Consider the following 18,353-nt stretch of genomic DNA (forward strand, 5'->3'; position numbering starts at 1 on the left):
AATCAATATTATTAGAGGAATAAGTAAGTCCGATACAAATTGAGTTGTTAAATTAAAATTTAATTTGTTTTAGTTAAATGTAGATTCAAGCTAGAACTGGTTTTGTTTGAATTTGCCCTTCCTTTTGTTATGTTTTGTCACTTGAGCTGAGATAAGAAACATAGAAAGGAACAGCCTCGACGCGGTTACAAAATCCGCCCCGTGAATACGGCGTCGTATCTGCTTCAAAATCAGGATGAAGGCCAAGGTCAAATCCGTCTTCATCGTCCATCAACGTCCATGCTTTCTTTTCTTCATTGACAAGGGAATCAAATAAATACAAAATTGTTTTCTTAACGCCAAAGGATTTATCCCACCCAAAATATCTCTTTTCATACATTTTTACTTCGTTTTATTTATTTAATTATAAATTATTAATATTATTTATTTTTAAAATAAAATTATCATTTCATATGTAATATTAAAAATAAACTTAAAATTTATTTTTTTACTCCTCTAAATTCTAAAAATTAACTATTTCTCTTATAAACCAAACTTTAAAAAATGGCTTTTTTTTTTCTAGAGTTTATTTTTAAACTCCAATGTTATCTCTAGTCCTATTGTCAGCGATCTCTTCTTCTCAAAGTTTTCTCTCTCTTCGACGATTTCTCTCTTTTTATTTAGACATCTAATCAATATTGAATGAAATTGGGGAAGACGAAGATTTTGTCTTCATCTCCCTAGCGTAATTTGATGTTGATCAGACGTTTAAGTGAGAGGAGAAAGATCACAAAGAGAGAGAAAGCATCGAGAGGAAGAGACATCGACAATGAAGTTAGAGATGAAGTTAAAGTTTGAAAACTAAACCCTAGAAGAAAAAATATTATTTTTTTAAACTTGACTTATGAGAGAAACGGTTATTTTTTAGGGTTTGGAGAAGATAAAATAAAATTTTAATGGATTAGAATTTCGTTAACTTTAATCATCTATGAGATTTTCAAAGTTAAAGACGAGAACTTCATAAAGGAGAACACTTTGGGTGGGAAATAGTCCTTTGGCCTTTTTTTTAATTTTTTTCCATAATTTCCACTCTGTCCTCATCAGTGGCCATGCGGCCCTTGCCTCTCTATATAAAGGTAACGAATAACTCCGACCCATCTGTTTGTTTCTCGAGAAACAGAAAGAAAAATTATCTTTAAACGTCAATTTCTCCTCCTTTTCACGGAAACCGAGCGGATCGCTACGCTTTTCGCGGTTGTCTATTCCTTCTTATTGCTAGATCTGTTCGCTTGTTTATCTGCTTTGGTTAGTTTTGTTCGCTAATTTTTTGGATCTTCGGTCGATTTTTTTCTTCGTTAATTTACTGAAATTTTGTTTTGTAGTGATTGATTGGTATATTTGGCTGAAACAGCTGGTGATAATTGTTGAAAGGAACAAACTTCATTCTTGAATCATTTGTATATTTTCGGGTTTTAGTTATTAATAGATATATACTGAGTCGGTTTTGCTACTGATTTTGAGTATCTATTTGTCTTTTTTCGTATGTTTGTAGTATGTGCTGACAAAATTGTGTTGGATTTTGATGCTCTGAATACGTTTTTGTGTGGGGCAGTGATGGATTATTGGTTTAATTTGTGAATGCAGATAAAGTGTTGAGACTTACAGGTTTAAAGAAATTTAGGGAGTTGGTTTTGGGTGAGGCGAAGCAGGAAATGATTAAAAGGTTCTTCTGTTCTCGTTATAAATAGGAATCCATTAATTTATTGTAGATTTTATAATAAGTGTTACTTATTTGTTTTTTTAAATATTTGTATAGGTATGGAGTGTTTTGATGTGCAGAAACTATCATGTTGCAGTGCATAGATGGATTTAAGCATGTATGTGCTTCCCTGTTGCGGTGTTGTGACCTTGATTTGTACAAACAGTCAAGAGGCCTTGAAGATCCTGAAGTTCTAGCTAGAGAGACAGTGTGTATGCCACCAACTTTTTTTCTTCAATGAGACTATACGAATAAGTATTAATGATAATGTATCACCGTATGATTTGATATACTTATTATAAGTGTACATAGTATTACTCATTTTTCTCTGTCTATAACATTATGAGAATGTGTTTTATCCTTTGTTTGGTAGTGTATATTGTTTGACTTTGTGTATTTTAAACAAGGTTTAGGACACAAACATGTAAATATATCACAAATGAGCTATTAACATATTAAACATGTTCAATTGCACCAATTGTCCACTGTTTTGTTCTCATTAGTAAAGATTGTTTTTCTGCTCACATGGATGCAGTTAGTGTAAGTGAAATCGAGGCACTTTATGAACTGTTTAAGAAGATCAGCAGTGCTGTGATTGATGATGGGTTGATTAACAAGGTTTGTTTGATTCTTAATATGACTTTTGTTTTATGTTAGGGCTTGAAAATCTTTGTAGTCAACTTTCTTCATGTATGGTTAGTGACTCTTTCTACATAGATTTCTTTACTCACACAGATGATAATTTTCCCATTATCTATCTTGTAGATTTTTGAATTTGTACCTATATTACCCTGTTACAGGAGGAGTTCCAGTTAGCGTTATTCAAGACAAACAAAAAGGAGAGTTTGTTTGCTGATCGGGTACTTTTGATTTTGATCTCATCACTTATGTTGAACATGCGTTAATAAAGTTCCGGAACTTCCTGTGTTTCACTGTAATCTTATTCCTAATTGATTGCAGGTTTTTGACTTGTTTGATACAAAACACAACGGGATACTAGGTTTTGAAGAGTTTGCTCGTGCTCTGTCTGTTTTCCATCCAAATGCCCCTATTGATGATAAAATTGAGTGTACGTTCAGAATCAATCAATATTTTTCTCATTGTAATTTTTTTAAGGTTTTGAGGCGTAACGGTAACTTGGTAGGCATGAAACTCATATTTATGAAAATTGAGCGCTTAGTAGGACATTCATTTCTAAATTTGATATGTCATTGTCCAATTATATGTTTGTTGGTATTTTTTGTTTCTCTGTTAACTGTTTGATATCACAATGCAGTTTCATTTCAACTGTATGATCTCAAGCAGCAAGGTTTTATTGAGAGGCAGGAGGTAAATACAGCTTCACCATCTCCATTGTGCATTATCAATAGATTTTTCTTATTTTCCTTGTAGAAAATTCAGCTTTTTTTTTAAATTTATTTTTCTCTCAAAAAGGTGAAGCAAATGGTAGTAGCTACACTTGCTGAATCTGGTATGAACCTTTCAGATGATGTTATAGAAAGTATTATCGACAAGGTAGGTGTGCATCTCGACTTGATTTCAATTTTTTTGAGTTCCTGATAACTCTACTGTGCTTAGTATGGATCAGATTTAAATTATTAAATTTTAAGCTTTGTTTACAGACCTTTGAAGAAGCAGATACAAAACATGACGGGAAGATCGACAAAGAAGAGTGGAGAAGCCTTGTTTTACGACATCCATCCCTTCTGAAGAATATGACCCTTCAATATCTCAAGTGAGTTGTTCATTAGTCCGTGTGTGTGCTCATTGCATCTAGTGAAATACTGATAGAAGTTTTTGGCAAATGGGGAATAATAATGTATCTTTCTTTTTTCTTGAGCAGGGACATCACGACAACGTTTCCAAGTTTTGTGTTCCATTCGCGGGTTGAGGATACCTGAATGCCGTCAAGGTCAAAATTTGATGTTTAATTATGTTTTATTTATGGCTGTCTCATAAGTGCAAGAGCCTTTGAGAGAGTTTGTGCATTGTATTGGTTGTTTTGTTTTTTTTTTAATTGATTTTCGATTGCACGTATTAATTTTCAGATACAAGTATTTTGTTTCCTTCTGGGTGTTTGGGGTTTCAACGGACTAATGCACATTCAAGATTGTTTTGTTGAGATTATTTGACATTTTGGGTTCATTTAAACTTTATTAAGGTATGGACATCGAACTCCTTTTCTGTGTCATAAAATTCGGACCAACTAGTCAAACTGGTTCAATTGGGACTTGGTGATCAGTTTGGTTCGGTTGAGATTTAAAGTTTATTTAGTTATTGGATTGGATGGACTTGCGGTTAAGCATTAGTTTGGATCGACCTGTTGGGTTGTGCTTCAACTATTAGATCAATTTGATTAAATTGTCATATAAAATTTTACAATTGCAAGAATGATTATACATTTTTTTTATCATTTGGTAGTAGGGTTGGATACAGGCTGAACCGAGTTTAAATAGGGCTCAATTCATTTTCGATGAGCTCAAGCTTGAGCTCACCGAGTTCGTTAAACACATATTCGTGTTAGGTTTATTTCATAATTTTAGTGTTCGGGCTCGTGTGTTTTGACTTGGGCTCGCATTTCAAGTTCAAAAGTTCAGTTTCAGGCTCATATTTTAAAGAATAAATGATGTCGTTTATTCTAAATTAAATTTTTTTTTTCATTTGAGTAAGTGGCTCTCGAGTCAAGCTTGACTCGCTCAACCCATGTTCAGGTTCGAGTTCGTGTTTGTTTTTTTGCTTAAAATTTAGACTTGCGTTTGTATTCGAGTTTGTTTAAAAGAAGCTTGGTTCGGGCTCGTCCAAATAAAACTCATTTCAAGCCCAAATAAGTTTACTTTGAATCTAACCCTATTTGATAGAGAGTATGTATTATATACCACTTATCACAATTTTGCTTGGATTGTTGATGTTTATTTAAATCTGATTGGATAAACATACGCATAATTTGGTTAAAGTTGTAAAACAAAATTGAATCGCTTAAAAATTATAGTTTAGTTTGTTCTAGTTTAGATTACATTTTGTATCAAAAATATGTATTGTATTATATGATATACTTATTATTTTATATTAATTTGATACATTTTATAATATGTATCATTTTTCACATGTATTGTATCACAGAATATATATAATACATCGTAAAATATTAATAATTATAATTTAAATTATAATATAAATTATATTAAACCGTATTTTTTTAGTTGAGTTTGATATGAAATCTAAAATAGTTTATTTTTATTTAAAAATTTTTTAAACTATTTTTTCGAAAAAGTTTTTAAATCATATTAAACCTAATCTGATCAACCCTTTCTATTAGAGGTTGGATCCCTCAAAACTTGGACCAATTCCTCGGCCGATTTGGTAAATGATCAGGACTGGACATGAAAACCAAGATTCAACATCGTAAATTCAAATCATAATCATAAATCTAAACAATAATTTCAAGTTATACACTCAAAATAAATTATTTTTAATTCAATTTCATCTCACCAAAACTAACCTCAATTTGTATCCACTTATGATAACACCAACTCCAATTAAAATCGAACCAACTCTAATTGTTTGCCATTTTTCCGGCAAAACCTAATTTTGTAATAACCCCTTCAAAACAACGTGCCATAAATGGCTTGGCTCTATCGTGCCCAGATCGAAAACAGGAGAAAAAGCGAAAAGGCAAACATAAGAAAAGCTAACTCCATTAAAAGTAAACAATATAATAATATTCAGTGACGGTGGACTTGGCACTTTCAAAAAACCCAAAAAAAAAAAAAACCAAAACCCCCTCGCATAGAAAGAGGCTTAAACAGTACCATAACACAACTAAAAACTAAATGACAAGACTACTGGCATATAGAGGAAACAAAAAAAAATTAGAAGCTGCAGCTTAGTCGACTTCCTCCATCTTGCTGCCCTCCGCATCATCAGCTGCTTCCTCCAGTGGGGGCATGTCAGCATCTTCGGCAGCATCTTCATCAATGCTCAGCCCAAGTTTCAGCATTCTGTGGATTCTGTTTCCAAAGGTGTTCGGATCATCAAGGCTGAATCCGGAGGTGAGAAGGGCAGTCTCGAAAAGAAGAAGAACAAGGTCCTTCACAGATTTGTCATTCTTGTCCGCATCTGCCCTCTTCCTCAGCTCCTCCATGATGGGGTTCTCTGGGTTGATCTCCATCGTCTTCTTGCTGGACATGTATCCTGCCATGCTGTTATCCCTCAACGCCTGAGCCTTCATTATCCTTTCCATGTTGGCTGTCCACCCGTACTCACCGGTCACCAAACAGCAGGGGGAGTCAACAACACGGTCAGAAACGACAACCTTCTCAACACGGTCGGCCAAAACATCCTTGATCACCTTGCACAGACCCTCAAACTTCTCCTTCAAAGTTTCCTTCTTTTTCTTCTCGTCTTCAGTCTCATCAAGCTTCAAACCTTCTTTGGTTGCAGAGACAAGCTTCTTACCCTCAAATTCCTTGAGTTGACCTATAGCATACTCATCAATGGCATCAACCATGAAAAGCACTTCATAACCCTTCTTCCTCAGTTTCTCAAGGAATGGGGAGTTCTCCACGGCCTTCTTGCTCTCACCGGTGATGTAATAGATGTCATTCTGGCCCTCCTTCATTCTGGTCACGTAATCTTTCAAGCTTGTCATCTCATCACCACTCTTGGTAGAATGGTATCTAAGCAATTCGGCAAGCTTGGTCTTGTTCGTGGAATCCTCATGGATACCGAGCTTGAGGTTTTTAGAGAAGGCCTCATAGAACTTGTTGTAGTCTTCCTTGTTCTCAGCAATCTCAAAGAAAAGCTCTATGCACTTCTTCACCAAATTCTTTCGGATGACCTTGAGGATCTTGTTCTGTTGAAGCGTTTCTCTTGAGATGTTGAGAGGAAGATCCTCGGAGTCAACAATACCCTTCACGAAGCTAAGGTACTCAGGGATCAACTCCTCGCAGTTGTCCATGATAAAGACACGACGGACATAGAGCTTAATATTGTTGGGCTTCTTTCTTGTGTCAAATAGATCAAAGGGTGCCCTCTTGGGAACAAAGAGGATAGCCTTGAACTCAAGTTGACCTTCAACTGAGAAGTGTTTCACAGCCAAGTGCTCCTCCCAGTCATTGGTCAGACTCTTGTAGAAAGCAGCATACTCTTCCTTTGTGATTTCCTCGGGCTTCCTCATCCAGATTGGCTTCTGCTTGTTCACCAGAGACCACTCATGGGACACCTCCTTGATCTTTTTCTTCTTTTTCTCTTCTTTCTCCTTTTCCTCATCCACATCCTCAACCTTACCCTCCTCATCCTTCTTTTCTTCCTCATCTTCATCGTCAGAAATTTCCTTCTCAGTAGTCTTCTCAATCCAAAGAGAAATTGGGTAACTAATGAATTCAGAGTGTTTCTTGATGAGATCCTTCAATCGGCGCTCCTCTAGGTACTCAAGCTGGTCCTCCTTAAGGTGGAGGGTAATCTTAGTACCACGGCCAAGAGGCTCACCGGAGGTGTCTCTGGTAACAGTGAATGATCCTCCAGCTTGGGATTCCCAGACGTATTGTTCATCATCATTGTGCTTGGAAGTGACAATAACCTTCTCTGCAACTAAGTAAGCTGAGTAGAAACCAACACCAAATTGACCAATCATACTGACATCAGCACCAGCAGCCAATGCCTCCATGAACTCCTTGGTTCCGGACCTTGCAATGGTGCCAAGATTGTTGACCAAATCTTAAAGCAACCCAAAAATTAAAAAAAAAAAACTGTCAACACTTGTTCAAAGAGATAAACAAAACCATTCTGAAACCCACTGACATTATGAAATCACCATGTACGATAACTAACATAGAAAAAATTTACTCACCAGCCTTGGTCATGCCAATACCGCTGTCAATAATGGACAGTGTGTTGTTAGCCTTGTCTGGAACAATGTGGATGAACAGCTCTGGCTGAGCATCAAGCTTGCTCTTGTCAGTCAAGCTTTCAAATCTGATCTTGTCCAGAGCCTGATACAGATATAACACATTGAGGAAACAAACGCAAAATCAATAACCCAATATCCTATAAATCAGAACCAAATCAACACAATATATTCTTAACAATTACAGAACCTATAAAAATCCTTAATACAAGTGCAACCCATCAAAATTGTCAACATACGAAACAACAACAAATCATAGTTTAAGTAATCACTTCAACAAAATACGGCTAGACAATTTCTCGAGTTTAGCAAAATGAGCAGAAATTATTATCTAAATCATTTCTCACCACTTCCCCTTCTTGTTCATTTGCTTTCAAATTCAAATAATCTTATCGTGTCAAAACAATACAGATATTACAGACATAGAAATTAAAATTAAAATTAAATGCGTGCACTTTTCACTCAAACACGTTAACTTTTTCTACGCATGAACATAGAACTACATTTCACACCTTAAAAATGACATGTCATTCTTTCAATGATTAAAAAATACGTCATCCTTTTGAATTCATATAATCTTATCGTGTTAGTTCCACTGTACCAAATCTATTGTTAAAATTAAAAAAAAATGCACTATGACAATACATTTCGCTAAACACGTTAGTTTCTACACATGAACATAAAACTACATCTTAAACCTAAAAAAAGACAATCGTAGAGAGAAGAGTTACTTACATCGGAGGCGTTACTGATGAGCTCACGAAGAAAGATCTCCTTGTTACTGTAAAAGGTGTTGATGATCAAACTCAGCAGCTGGTTGATCTCCGCCTGAAAAGCAAACGTCTCTGTCTCAGCAGCCATCTCAACAGAAACCAGCCAACTTATCGTTCACTCTTCGAATACACTTCCGATCAAAACACCAGAATCTCTTTAGCCACAGCGCGTCAGAGGAACTGATTGAAGACTGACCAAGGACCTTGAAGTTGAGATGAGAAAATGCGCATTATATAGAATGGAAGGGTTTGCTAGGGTTTCTAGATCCTTCTATGCAATTTGAATTTGGCGTTTGATTAAGTTACCGAGTCAGCAGACAGGCGTTGTGTAACTGCCGTGTGGTTGTGAGACACGTGTAGATGCAAGTGTTTGTGGGGTTCTGTTCAATCTTATTTGTCTGTGACCTCCAGAGGATGTTCCGTTTCGGTTTAATATCTCTGCATTCGTTGCCCCATGGAAACGCAACGTTTGGTGATAAAATTTGGACAATTTCACTGTAGTCCATTGAGTTTGGTTAAATTTTGTTTGTCCCTATTGACTTTAAACTTTATCAAACTCTCACTTCTCATAGAGGCTTTTAGTCTCCGACCGGGTTTTGATCCAATAAAGGGACCGGTCTAGGTCTATTCTTGTTCGATCAATTCAACTAATAATTAGATCAAAACATCAAAACTCTTGATATAATATAAGATAAAAAGGCTACAACAAATCAAATAAAATTTAAAACAATATGTAATTAAACAAAATTGTGGTATGATAGTATAATAGATATCCTTTCCGAGTCGTAACAATTGCAAATAAATTACAAAATTCATGCTGAAAATAACCATGAATTGTTTGTTTCAATTGCAAATTGAATTGGTCCAATAGTAATATTCATCTAAAACTTGACCTAGATCAAATTGATTATCAAGTCTCAATTGAATTAATTCAATTAACTAGTTTGGTTCTCATTTCAAAACACATCTTTATTTAAGAAAAAAAAGACAAAACGATAATATAGTTATTTTAACAAAATGCCACTCGACACAAATAATACTTTAAAAATGAGTAATGTTATATGTACCTATTTTTGAGTATATATATAATACGTCTTTGTGTGATTGACTTTTACTTTAGGGCAAATGACTATTTCCCACTCAAGTTTTAGCTTAATCTCAAAATCATATTCACAATAATTGAAAAACTCAAACATCTATCCATGAGCCAATTATTATTAAATTTTTCTGTTAAAAATAATGGTAAAATCATTATTTTATTGTTAATATTAAAAAGATATAAAATTTATTATATTTTTTCTCTAGGTTTTAAAAACTAACAATTTTACCCTTACTTAAAGTTTTCAAATTTTCAAAAGTAATATTTCCCCCCAAACCTAGGTTTTTATATTTTTTAAATTGCAACAACTCTGAGAACTTTCAAAAATAGTTGTTTCACCACTACTCTTGAACTTTACTTTTTGGCATTCTTCTGATGTTCTCTTTCACTTGAGCCATCGGTAGACATTGGTGTAACGAAGAAAGTCTCTTCATTGCATCATCCTTTTTTCGTCGGTTCAAGGGAAGGAAGAGGTCGAAGAAGATGTAGGAAGGAATGTCGGAAGAGGGTGAAACTACTGTTTTTGAAAATTCTGGGGGGGTGACTGCTATTTGAAAAATATGAAAACCCTAGGTTTGAGAGAGAAATGTTATTTTTTAAAATTTGAAAACTTTAAATAGGGATGAAATTGTTAATTTTTAAAATTTAATAAAAAAATAATGATATTTATATTTTTATAATATTAATAATAAAATGACGATTTTATTTTTACCTCTAATAGAAAAATTTAATAATAGTTCGGTCATAAGTGGGTGGGTGTTTGAGTTTTTCAATTGTCACATGTATGATGTGAATAAGCTAAAACTTGGGTGGAAAATAGTTCTTTGTCCCCTTTACTTTATCCTTAATTTAAAATTAATTAATTAATTGATAACATATATAAAATATATATTTATTTGTATACTTAAAGTGAATACATATAATTTTATTGTTTAAAATTAAAACCAAGTTAAATAGCATGCTTCAAATAACATTGACTAGACTCAATCTCAAGTTAGGCTACCTTTGATCAAACTCGATTCGTTCAAACCGAACACTGAGCTGAGAACAAACCAGCTCGAATTGTGTCCAATCATGCTAGCTATATTTGTTTTCACAATTGGAGGGCACTGATGCAATTTCAATAGTGTTAACAATAGTATTGTTCACATACTATCCCCTCCATTTCACAACACAACCCAACCATTAGCCGATGAAATTATCCATTTATACCAACGTCTAGGAACCTGAACATTCGGTTGCTCATGGAAACTCTTCCATTCCAGGCATCATTACGGTTCCCTTGTGCTTCAATATTTACAAGGTATCCTCTGCTTCATTTCCAGTCTCTTCGTGTTGGTTTTTTGTGTGTGTAGAATTGTGTAAGCTGTATACCAAGTTTTTGGAACTTGTTTTGTCGAAACCTTCGTATGATACTTGTGTTGAAACGGTGATTAATGATGTGTATAAATAAGCTGACGTATTATGATGTGATTGATTTATCAAATTGGTTATGATAGACCTATGATTGAGAAGGCGCACAAATGTAAGCCTGGGTTAAGGAACGTGAGAACACACTTAGATATTCAGTCTGCCCAGCTCAGTAGTGAATGAGTTAGAAAAGTTAATTATGGAAAAGAATAAGAAAGGGTGTGTGAAAAGTGGGAGTGGGGATTTTGTTTTGTTGGCTTGGTGCTAGGGAGTTCTCTGGCTTCTCGAATTGTCCAAACTATTTATCTTTTCATTTCAATTTTGTTCACCATACTCATCTGGATGTAGCAGTGAATGTAAATAGGGAATTATCCTGCCGAGTTGGTAAACAGAAACCAGATAATTCTCTATCAATTGTCCTCTGTTGTGTGCTTTTCTTTTGCTGTGTCAGGCTGAAAGTGCAGGTGGGATCTTATCAGTTTACTTTATTGTTTTGTTTGTATTTGTTGTACTCATCGGTTTGTACATAAAGTATTATTGTTGTATAATGTCAATAATTCTTGAACATAAATGTTGTTATGATTGAATGTAATGCTAGTATAATTGTGGCGGAACAGATTTGGCTTCTATTTTTCTTGCAAATTGCTGAATGACCCCTTGAGATTTGTTTATGTGGCAATTTGATGAAAACATTCGAGCATGATAAAATTCCTGTTTTTTCATTGCTGTGTTAATGATTGTGCTTTTCTTGTTTGCACAAAATCAGTAGCATAAATAACAGCAAGCGACGCCTTGATATTTTAAATAAGAGCATGCATGACAGATTCTCTACACTATCTGTGAAAAGATTGCAGAGGAGGTTGCTTTTGCAGTTTATTGGATACAATTCTGCACTAATTGGAGTAAATGAGCATCCTGTTTTTGCTGCACCATTGCCTGAGATGAAGGAACCTGAAGTAATTCGGTATGTGATAGCTTTTGTTTGCTTTTCTTGTTTTGGTTGCTCTCAATAATGGAAAAGGAGGATTTTATGGGAAACTTCATTGGTGCTTTCTCTAATTACTTATATATAATTGTTATTTGGTGTTTTGAAGTGTCCAGGACATTAAAGCTTGCCAGTGGAGTAAAATTTCAAGGTACAATTTCTTCAAATGATCATAATAGATAGGGTTAACATAATTCAAATCTATTCATATATGATAAGAGTTTGAGTGAATTGTTTTGATATATCAGCTTTTAATCAATGATTGTGTTAGAGCCAAGGATTTAAGGTGACTTGCAGGAGAACAGATTAGGGAAACAGTTGACACACAAGAGTAGTTATGAAAGCTTAGGCAGTTATGAATAGTTATGAAACCATGGAAACATGGATAGTTATGGGCAGTTATGAAAATATAGAAATATGGAAAGAATAAGAGTCAGACTGAGGAAGAATAGGAGCAAGGAAACATGGAATATGACAAAAGCATGCATGAGCAGTCATAAAAGAGAGATTGAGGAAGGAGAAGGCGGAATAAATTGGGTTTTGTTTGGGTAGCCGTTGGCTGATTGATAGAGATAGCTAGCATCTTGAAAGCCTGTGGAAGTGGAGAGAGTCTAGCCACTTGAATGCTAGACAAGAGTAGAGTCCTTTTCTGTATCCAATTTTGGGTATTCTGCATTTCTTGTTTTTCATTTCTGTGGTTGGTTTCAATTTTGTGTTGGCTGAGTGTGTGGATTCCATTGGTTATTGACTGAATATTGGCTGGTTGCCCAACAGATTGCATTAGTATTATCTAGTTTTCATATTGCTCCTAGAAAATTACTTTTTGACAAGAAAGTAATTCTTTATCCATGATCGTTTTAGAGATGATATCATTGGACTTATTGCTCTTTATCCAAGGTTTTATCTGAAGCATAAAAATGTGTTTATGGAAGCCAAAGTGATTTAAGAAAGATTTTGTTTGTTAGAATTTAAGTCCTTGTCTGATAAGATAGAGCATGCTATGCATTATAGAGTTGCTTCAATTTCAAGCATTGTAAGGTTGTCTTTTTGTCGGCTGGAGTCTTTAATTTCTTGACCTTGTATGTTATTCAATATCATATTCTCTGACTTGCTTCTTTACTGTTTCAATTCCCAGATATTGTTGAAGGCGAAGGACCAGAAGCTAGAGAAGGGGATTTGGTTGAAGTCAATTATGTATGCCGACGCTCAAATGGATATTTTGTTCATAGGTAAAGCTATACTCGTGTTTATGGTTTTAATGGAACTAGTTTAGAGAATGTCTCTCTTTATTATGGTTTTTTGCTTCTACATGGTCACATTTACAAACTGTGTTTGATTGTAGCACGGTGGATCAATTCAGCGGTGAAAGTGCTCCCGTCATACTTCCATTAGATGAGAATAAGGTTAGTTCTTGGTTACATTGAAAACTAGTAGAGCTTAAGAGTCATATGAACCCCACCTGCTTTCATTATGGGTGAATTTGATTCGAGCCGCGCTGAGCGGTTTGAGCTTGGATCGGAGTCATAATATTGAGTTCGAATTCATTTAAGCTAGTGCATAATATTACTATAGGGTCATTGGTGGGGTGAATAGTATTATCAGTGGGATAAATAATCTTACCGAATGAAAGAACGAGTTGATCTCAAACTAATTTGTCAAGTTAAAATTCTAACTTAAAATTGATTCCTTTAAATTGAACCGTGGATTCGATTCAAGTTAGCTTGGTTTTGATCCAACCTAGTTTTGATATTATCATTTCATAATTAAGTTGCACAATTTGACAGATAATAAAGGGTCTTAAGGAGGTTTTGCTTGGCATGAAGGTTGGAGGTACGTATCGAGCCTTCTGACTGCAACATTCACTTTTAACATGGTTACTAAGTCCTTCAGGAGCCAAGTTATCGGTTTATTGTTATAGCATTTTTCCAATTGGTCATGTCAAGGATTATGTTTCTTTTGCCACTTGCTACTACAATGAATTAATCAAAGGACTTGCATTTCTTTTGCAGGAAAAAGAAGAGCATTGATACCACCTTCTGTGGGATATGTTAATGCGAACTTAAATCCTATTCCTGAGGAGGTTTCACTCTTATTTAACTCTCTTTGCTTTCTTCATTTTTGTTTCTTTTTTCCCTGGGACATCTCTCCCCAGGGTTGCATTTAAGCTGAGATGAGTATTGTTTGGCTGGAGCTCAGTTCAATTATGTTTATACAAAACTTGAGCTCAACGAGTTTAAGAGTTACAGGCTTGAGCTGTTGCTTTGATTGAGAGATTGCAATTAAACCTTGTAAATAATATATCTATCTCCACTGCTATGTTTTTCGCAGTTTGGCCCCCGGCGCAGTCTTTTGTCCCATGCAAATGAGCCTCTTATATTCGAGGTGCAACTGCTGAAAGTACTATAATTCAATTTACATTCATGCATCCGAATTTGTTGATAAAGATTGATTTCTTTGTAACATTTGAATAAATTTATCGTACTCTCCCTGATCAAATGAACAATCTTGTTGGTTCTTACATAAGATTTGTATTCAAGACATATTTTTAAGTAGTGGTGATAGAGGTCATATGAATTTAGTAAGTGTGGATGTTTATAGAGATTTATGGTGGTAGTGGTAAGATTAAATCAGTAAGCCTAAATCTAATACACAATTAATTAATTAGTTTATGGGTTTTTAAACTTTTAAAACACGTTTTAAGTTTTAAAGTTTAAAAATAAAATCATAATAAATTATATTCAATCAGATATCATGATTGTTGGTTGGGTTATTGAATTTAGATGTTAAAAAATGCATTACAATTATTTTGCGTGTCTTTTTTAAGTGACGGTGGGTAAGAGTTTTAAGATTGAGCTAAGGTTAGTGTTCAACTTAAACAAAACAAACTCAAACTGGGGTAGCGTTGGCTTAACTTTGAGTGAATCTCCAACAAATTCATCTTCTTAACTTCTTTTTTGTCATTTCCAGTAACCATTCTTCTTTGATACTTTTCAGCAAACTCATTGTCGACTTGAGTTGAACTTTTTGAATTTGAGAAGAGCTCCAGTCAGACCTTGCTTGGGCTCAGGCTGATTTGAATTCACCCCTAAATAAAATTGATCTAAAGTCTCATAGGGGGTTGAATGATAATTATGAAGCTATTAGGAGGTCAAAGTATTCAATAAAAAATGTCAAAGACGTCTCAATAAAACGGAATCCTTTCAAAGCTGTCCAACTCCACTCAAACATACACTTTCCTTCTATTTCAAGCCATTTTCTCCCAACATCCACTTACCATTCTTTCAAACACGGTAACAGACCAAAAAGCTACTCAATTTTCTCACCAACAAGAAAAAAACTTGTTGTTAACTCAACGAAATCCCATCAAATTCTTTAATCGAGCTTTTGGGTGTTTGTTTTCCGAGAAAAGAAATGCAGAAAATGGCGCAAGGCTGGTTCAGCGGTGGTGGGAGCAGTGAAGATCAGCTACAGAACACTTCGACGCCGTCTTTACTGGCAGATTGGAACTCCTACGAGGCCTCAAGAGATGCTGATGAGAGCTCCGGCTCAGCTTTCGGGTTCGATCTCGAGGCCGCTGTTAGGTCCGCCAATGAATCGGTCTCCGGCACCTTCAATGTGTAAGCAACAATTTCATATCTGGGTTTGTGTTAAAACTGCGAACTTGATGATGGTTCTTTGGTTTCTTAGCCTCATTGACCTGGGTTTCTATGGAATTTGTAATATGTTTGTTTGCTTTTATTCAAATATATATTGAATTGATTACATTATGCTTTTTTTTTTTTCAATCTGAACAATATAGATTTCAACCAAATTCATTCTAAGCTTATGGGAGGGAGATTTGATAGCAAGACCTCTTGTACAAATCTGAGAGATCCAACTAGTTGAACTTACTAAAGCCTACTTATGCTAGTTTGATTAAGCATTTATGTGGTGGTAGATGTGTAAGTTGTGTAAGATAAGTAATACTGTGTGCAATAACAAAGAGTACTATTTTGTGTGCAAAAGATCATGTTTTACCATGTGGTAGGGTGATACTTTATCTCTTATTTAAAATCAAACAATTACATAATAACATATTATCATTAGCACACAAATCAGTTACTTAATGTTAGTACAAAATTTTGTTATTTGTTTTTGAAGTTAACCTCTGATTGAACTGATTTCGGTGAATATCACATTGGATGAAATGGACAAAGCTGAGGTATTTTGTGAGGTGAAGTATGGATCGATTAGAAAGTTATCTTTGGACTAAAATTTGCAAATGAGTCATCTTCTTGAGTGTTACCAAGCATGGGTTTGATAGAATAGCACGGGAATGTTTGTTATGTCAGTTTTAGTGTTTAGAAAGCATAACCGTGATCATAGATGAGGGATATTGTTGATAAGAAATTCTTTTCCTTTCTGATGTCTGGAATGACATATAAGATATGGTTCCTAGTTTTGGAGTATTAACAGTTAGTTACTAATATGGTAACACTCTTACCTAGTTGTATTATATAATTTTGGTTTTTTGCTTGGCCAGGGTCTCAAAAGGAGTGAGAGATCTACCTGGGAACCTCCAGTCTGCCACAAGTAATATCCCTTCTGGAAAATCATTTATGTATTTTGGCTTACTACTGGGAGCAGGGGTGTTCTTTGTTTTCATTGCATTTACCATGTTCCTTCCAGTCATGGTTCTGATGCCCCAGAAATTTGCTATCTGCTTTACCCTTGGATGTGGCTTTATCATTGGTTCATTCTTTGCTCTTCGTGGTCCAAAGAATCAGCTGGCCCACATGACATCTCGAGAGGTATCTGTGCTATATTTAGAATACAGAAATAGTTTCTATAAGGTGCGCAAGCCATTTACTAAATTTAATTGTATTTGCCTAATGCTTTCTTTTTCCTGTCCTATCCACTGTTCTTCCAGAGACTTCCACTTACATTGGGATTCATAGGCAGTATGGTAGGCACCATCTATGTTTCTATGGTGCTTCACAGTTACGTTCTGTCTGTGCTCTTCTCTGTGATTCAGGTATAAAATTTTCTTCTCGTTATTATCTATAGTCCTGCTTTTGTTTGCCTAGTGTCTTGTCTTCCAGCTGTGTATGCATCACTGTAATTGTTTATTACTTAATCATTGTGATTCTTCTGAAAAGTAAATAAACAACCTATTCAAAATCTCTCATTCTTTGGAAAACATTACTTGCCGATTCAGCAGTACATATTTTTCATAATAAAATATCATATTATCCATTCTAATGCCAAAATCACTGTTTCCATGAAACTTTTAGGTTCTTGCGCTTGGTTACTATGCCATTTCCTACTTTCCAGGTGGATCTGCAGGTATGAAATTCCTCTCCTCAGCACTCACCTCTTCAGTTATGAGATGTTTCGGGAGGTGACCTTGGACTGTGTTATGAATGTTTTCCCTTGTACATTTCTCTGGTAAACTCTGTGTCCTAGTTAACGATGATGTCTTCTTTTTCATACTAAAAGTTTGTTTGTAAGAATGAAATGTTGTTAGAGTTTTCCCAAATTTTGGTCTGAAATACACATTATAAACTTTTTAACCTTTTCAAGATGCATGGTTTAAAATTGTCTTTCCTCCAAGCTATGAATTATTACAACCTTTCTGTCATTCCAAAGACGTGGGAATCTGATATATTTCTTTCTCAAGGTTTTAAAGTAGGGCATGGTAACTGTGGCCGTCTGGTTGCTGAGTTGAACTTAAATCTTTTAGAAAGCTTTATGAGATGAGTGTAATTTGTAGTGAGACCTTGGTAGGATTTGGGTGCGATTTGGCAAAATTGTACCTTAACTACAATTCTGACCCCTAGAATGTACCAAGTGGGAATCACAATTGTACCTTAACTATGATTCTGACCATTAAATTATACCAGGTGGGAATCACACTAGAAAGGTGAGATTTGGTTGATGTGACAAGATCATATCTTTTCATTGCGATTCCAATCATTGGATTTGACCAGATAGTTGGTTAATGCTTTTATGAGTAACGTGATAATTTATGAAAATGAAATACTTAGGAGTAATATAATTCTTTATCTTATAACTTTTGTCTGAACCATTTTCCCTTAAAGGAATTAAGTTTTCAGTAGAAAGTTGTAGTTTAGGAATTCAAAAGGAGGGAATTTTGGCATTCCAAATAAGTTAATAGTACATAGCCAAAGGGTTGACTTTTTGAGACTCAAAACTTGGTGAAATAATGTGCATGTTATTTATTTTATTTCTATGTTTCAATTACCTAATTACCAAGTTATATGATAACAAGTGTTTTCTATATAAATTAATTCTTATTGATGGTCCAAGGATTATCAATTCGAGGAGGGGCCAAAAAAGCGCAAGCACATTCAATCAGTTAGTTAATTAATTTGGTTAGTCAACAAGTTGTGAACTTTAATCAAAGGCGTCGATTTTAATGAGCCCCAAATCCTGAAAATGAT

At 34.8% G+C, this 18,353-nt stretch overlaps 4 protein-coding genes across 12 annotated transcripts; 3 read left to right on the top strand and 1 right to left on the bottom strand.

Annotated features, from left to right (window-relative positions):
* The first annotated feature begins 1,052 nt into the window (after nt 1-1,052).
* LOC123202014 (calcineurin B-like protein 3) lies at nt 1,053-4,151 on the top strand. 5 transcript variants are annotated; one of them, XM_044617715.1, is made up of 11 exons: nt 1,124-1,284; nt 1,624-1,702; nt 1,796-1,950; nt 2,274-2,356; nt 2,539-2,598; nt 2,699-2,807; nt 3,015-3,067; nt 3,173-3,253; nt 3,361-3,473; nt 3,582-3,650; nt 3,787-4,151. In XM_044617715.1, exons 3-10 carry the CDS (start codon nt 1,827-1,829, stop codon nt 3,637-3,639), a joined length of 681 nt encoding a protein of 226 aa, XP_044473650.1. In that variant the 5' UTR covers nt 1,124-1,284; nt 1,624-1,702; nt 1,796-1,826; the 3' UTR covers nt 3,640-3,650; nt 3,787-4,151. The 5 variants fall into 5 exon arrangements, with proteins under 5 accessions (XP_044473651.1, XP_044473652.1, XP_044473650.1 ...); XM_044617716.1 differs by lacking the exon at nt 1,124-1,284 and adding an exon at nt 1,053-1,115 and having other exon boundaries at nt 3,582-3,883; XM_044617717.1 differs by having other exon boundaries at nt 1,107-1,233; nt 3,582-3,883.
* A 1,266-nt stretch (nt 4,152-5,417) lies between these two features.
* Nucleotides 5,418-8,635, bottom strand: LOC123202013 (heat shock protein 81-1-like). Its single transcript, XM_044617713.1, has 3 exons — nt 8,379-8,635; nt 7,587-7,728; nt 5,418-7,453 (listed from the first exon to the last, which is right to left on the bottom strand). The coding sequence occupies exons 1-3, from the start codon at nt 8,502-8,504 to the stop codon at nt 5,622-5,624; spliced, it is 2,100 nt and encodes a 699-aa protein (XP_044473648.1). The 5' UTR covers nt 8,505-8,635; the 3' UTR covers nt 5,418-5,621.
* A 2,030-nt stretch (nt 8,636-10,665) lies between these two features.
* On the top strand, nt 10,666-14,433 carry LOC123202016 (peptidyl-prolyl cis-trans isomerase FKBP16-1, chloroplastic-like). 4 transcript variants are annotated; one of them, XM_044617719.1, is made up of 8 exons: nt 10,666-10,818; nt 11,692-11,889; nt 12,027-12,061; nt 13,046-13,139; nt 13,253-13,313; nt 13,695-13,740; nt 13,920-13,990; nt 14,239-14,433. In XM_044617719.1, exons 1-8 carry the CDS (start codon nt 10,760-10,762, stop codon nt 14,314-14,316), a joined length of 642 nt encoding a protein of 213 aa, XP_044473654.1. In that variant the 5' UTR covers nt 10,666-10,759; the 3' UTR covers nt 14,317-14,433. The 4 variants fall into 4 exon arrangements, with proteins under 4 accessions (XP_044473654.1, XP_044473657.1, XP_044473658.1 ...); XM_044617722.1 differs by having other exon boundaries at nt 10,668-10,818; nt 11,749-11,889; XM_044617723.1 differs by having other exon boundaries at nt 10,668-10,818; nt 11,773-11,889.
* A 654-nt stretch (nt 14,434-15,087) lies between these two features.
* On the top strand, nt 15,088-17,473 carry LOC123201448 (protein transport protein SFT2-like). 2 transcript variants are annotated; one of them, XM_044616959.1, is made up of 5 exons: nt 15,088-15,527; nt 16,433-16,482; nt 16,579-16,700; nt 16,820-16,924; nt 17,184-17,473. In XM_044616959.1, exons 1-5 carry the CDS (start codon nt 15,322-15,324, stop codon nt 17,292-17,294), a joined length of 594 nt encoding a protein of 197 aa, XP_044472894.1. In that variant the 5' UTR covers nt 15,088-15,321; the 3' UTR covers nt 17,295-17,473. The 2 variants fall into 2 exon arrangements, with proteins under 2 accessions (XP_044472894.1, XP_044472893.1); XM_044616958.1 differs by having other exon boundaries at nt 15,099-15,527; nt 16,433-16,700.
* The last annotated feature ends 880 nt before the right edge of the window (nt 17,474-18,353 follow it).

This window comes from Mangifera indica, chromosome 18, assembly GCF_011075055.1.
Source record: "Mangifera indica cultivar Alphonso chromosome 18, CATAS_Mindica_2.1, whole genome shotgun sequence".
Lineage (NCBI taxonomy): Eukaryota > Viridiplantae > Streptophyta > Magnoliopsida > Sapindales > Anacardiaceae > Mangifera > Mangifera indica.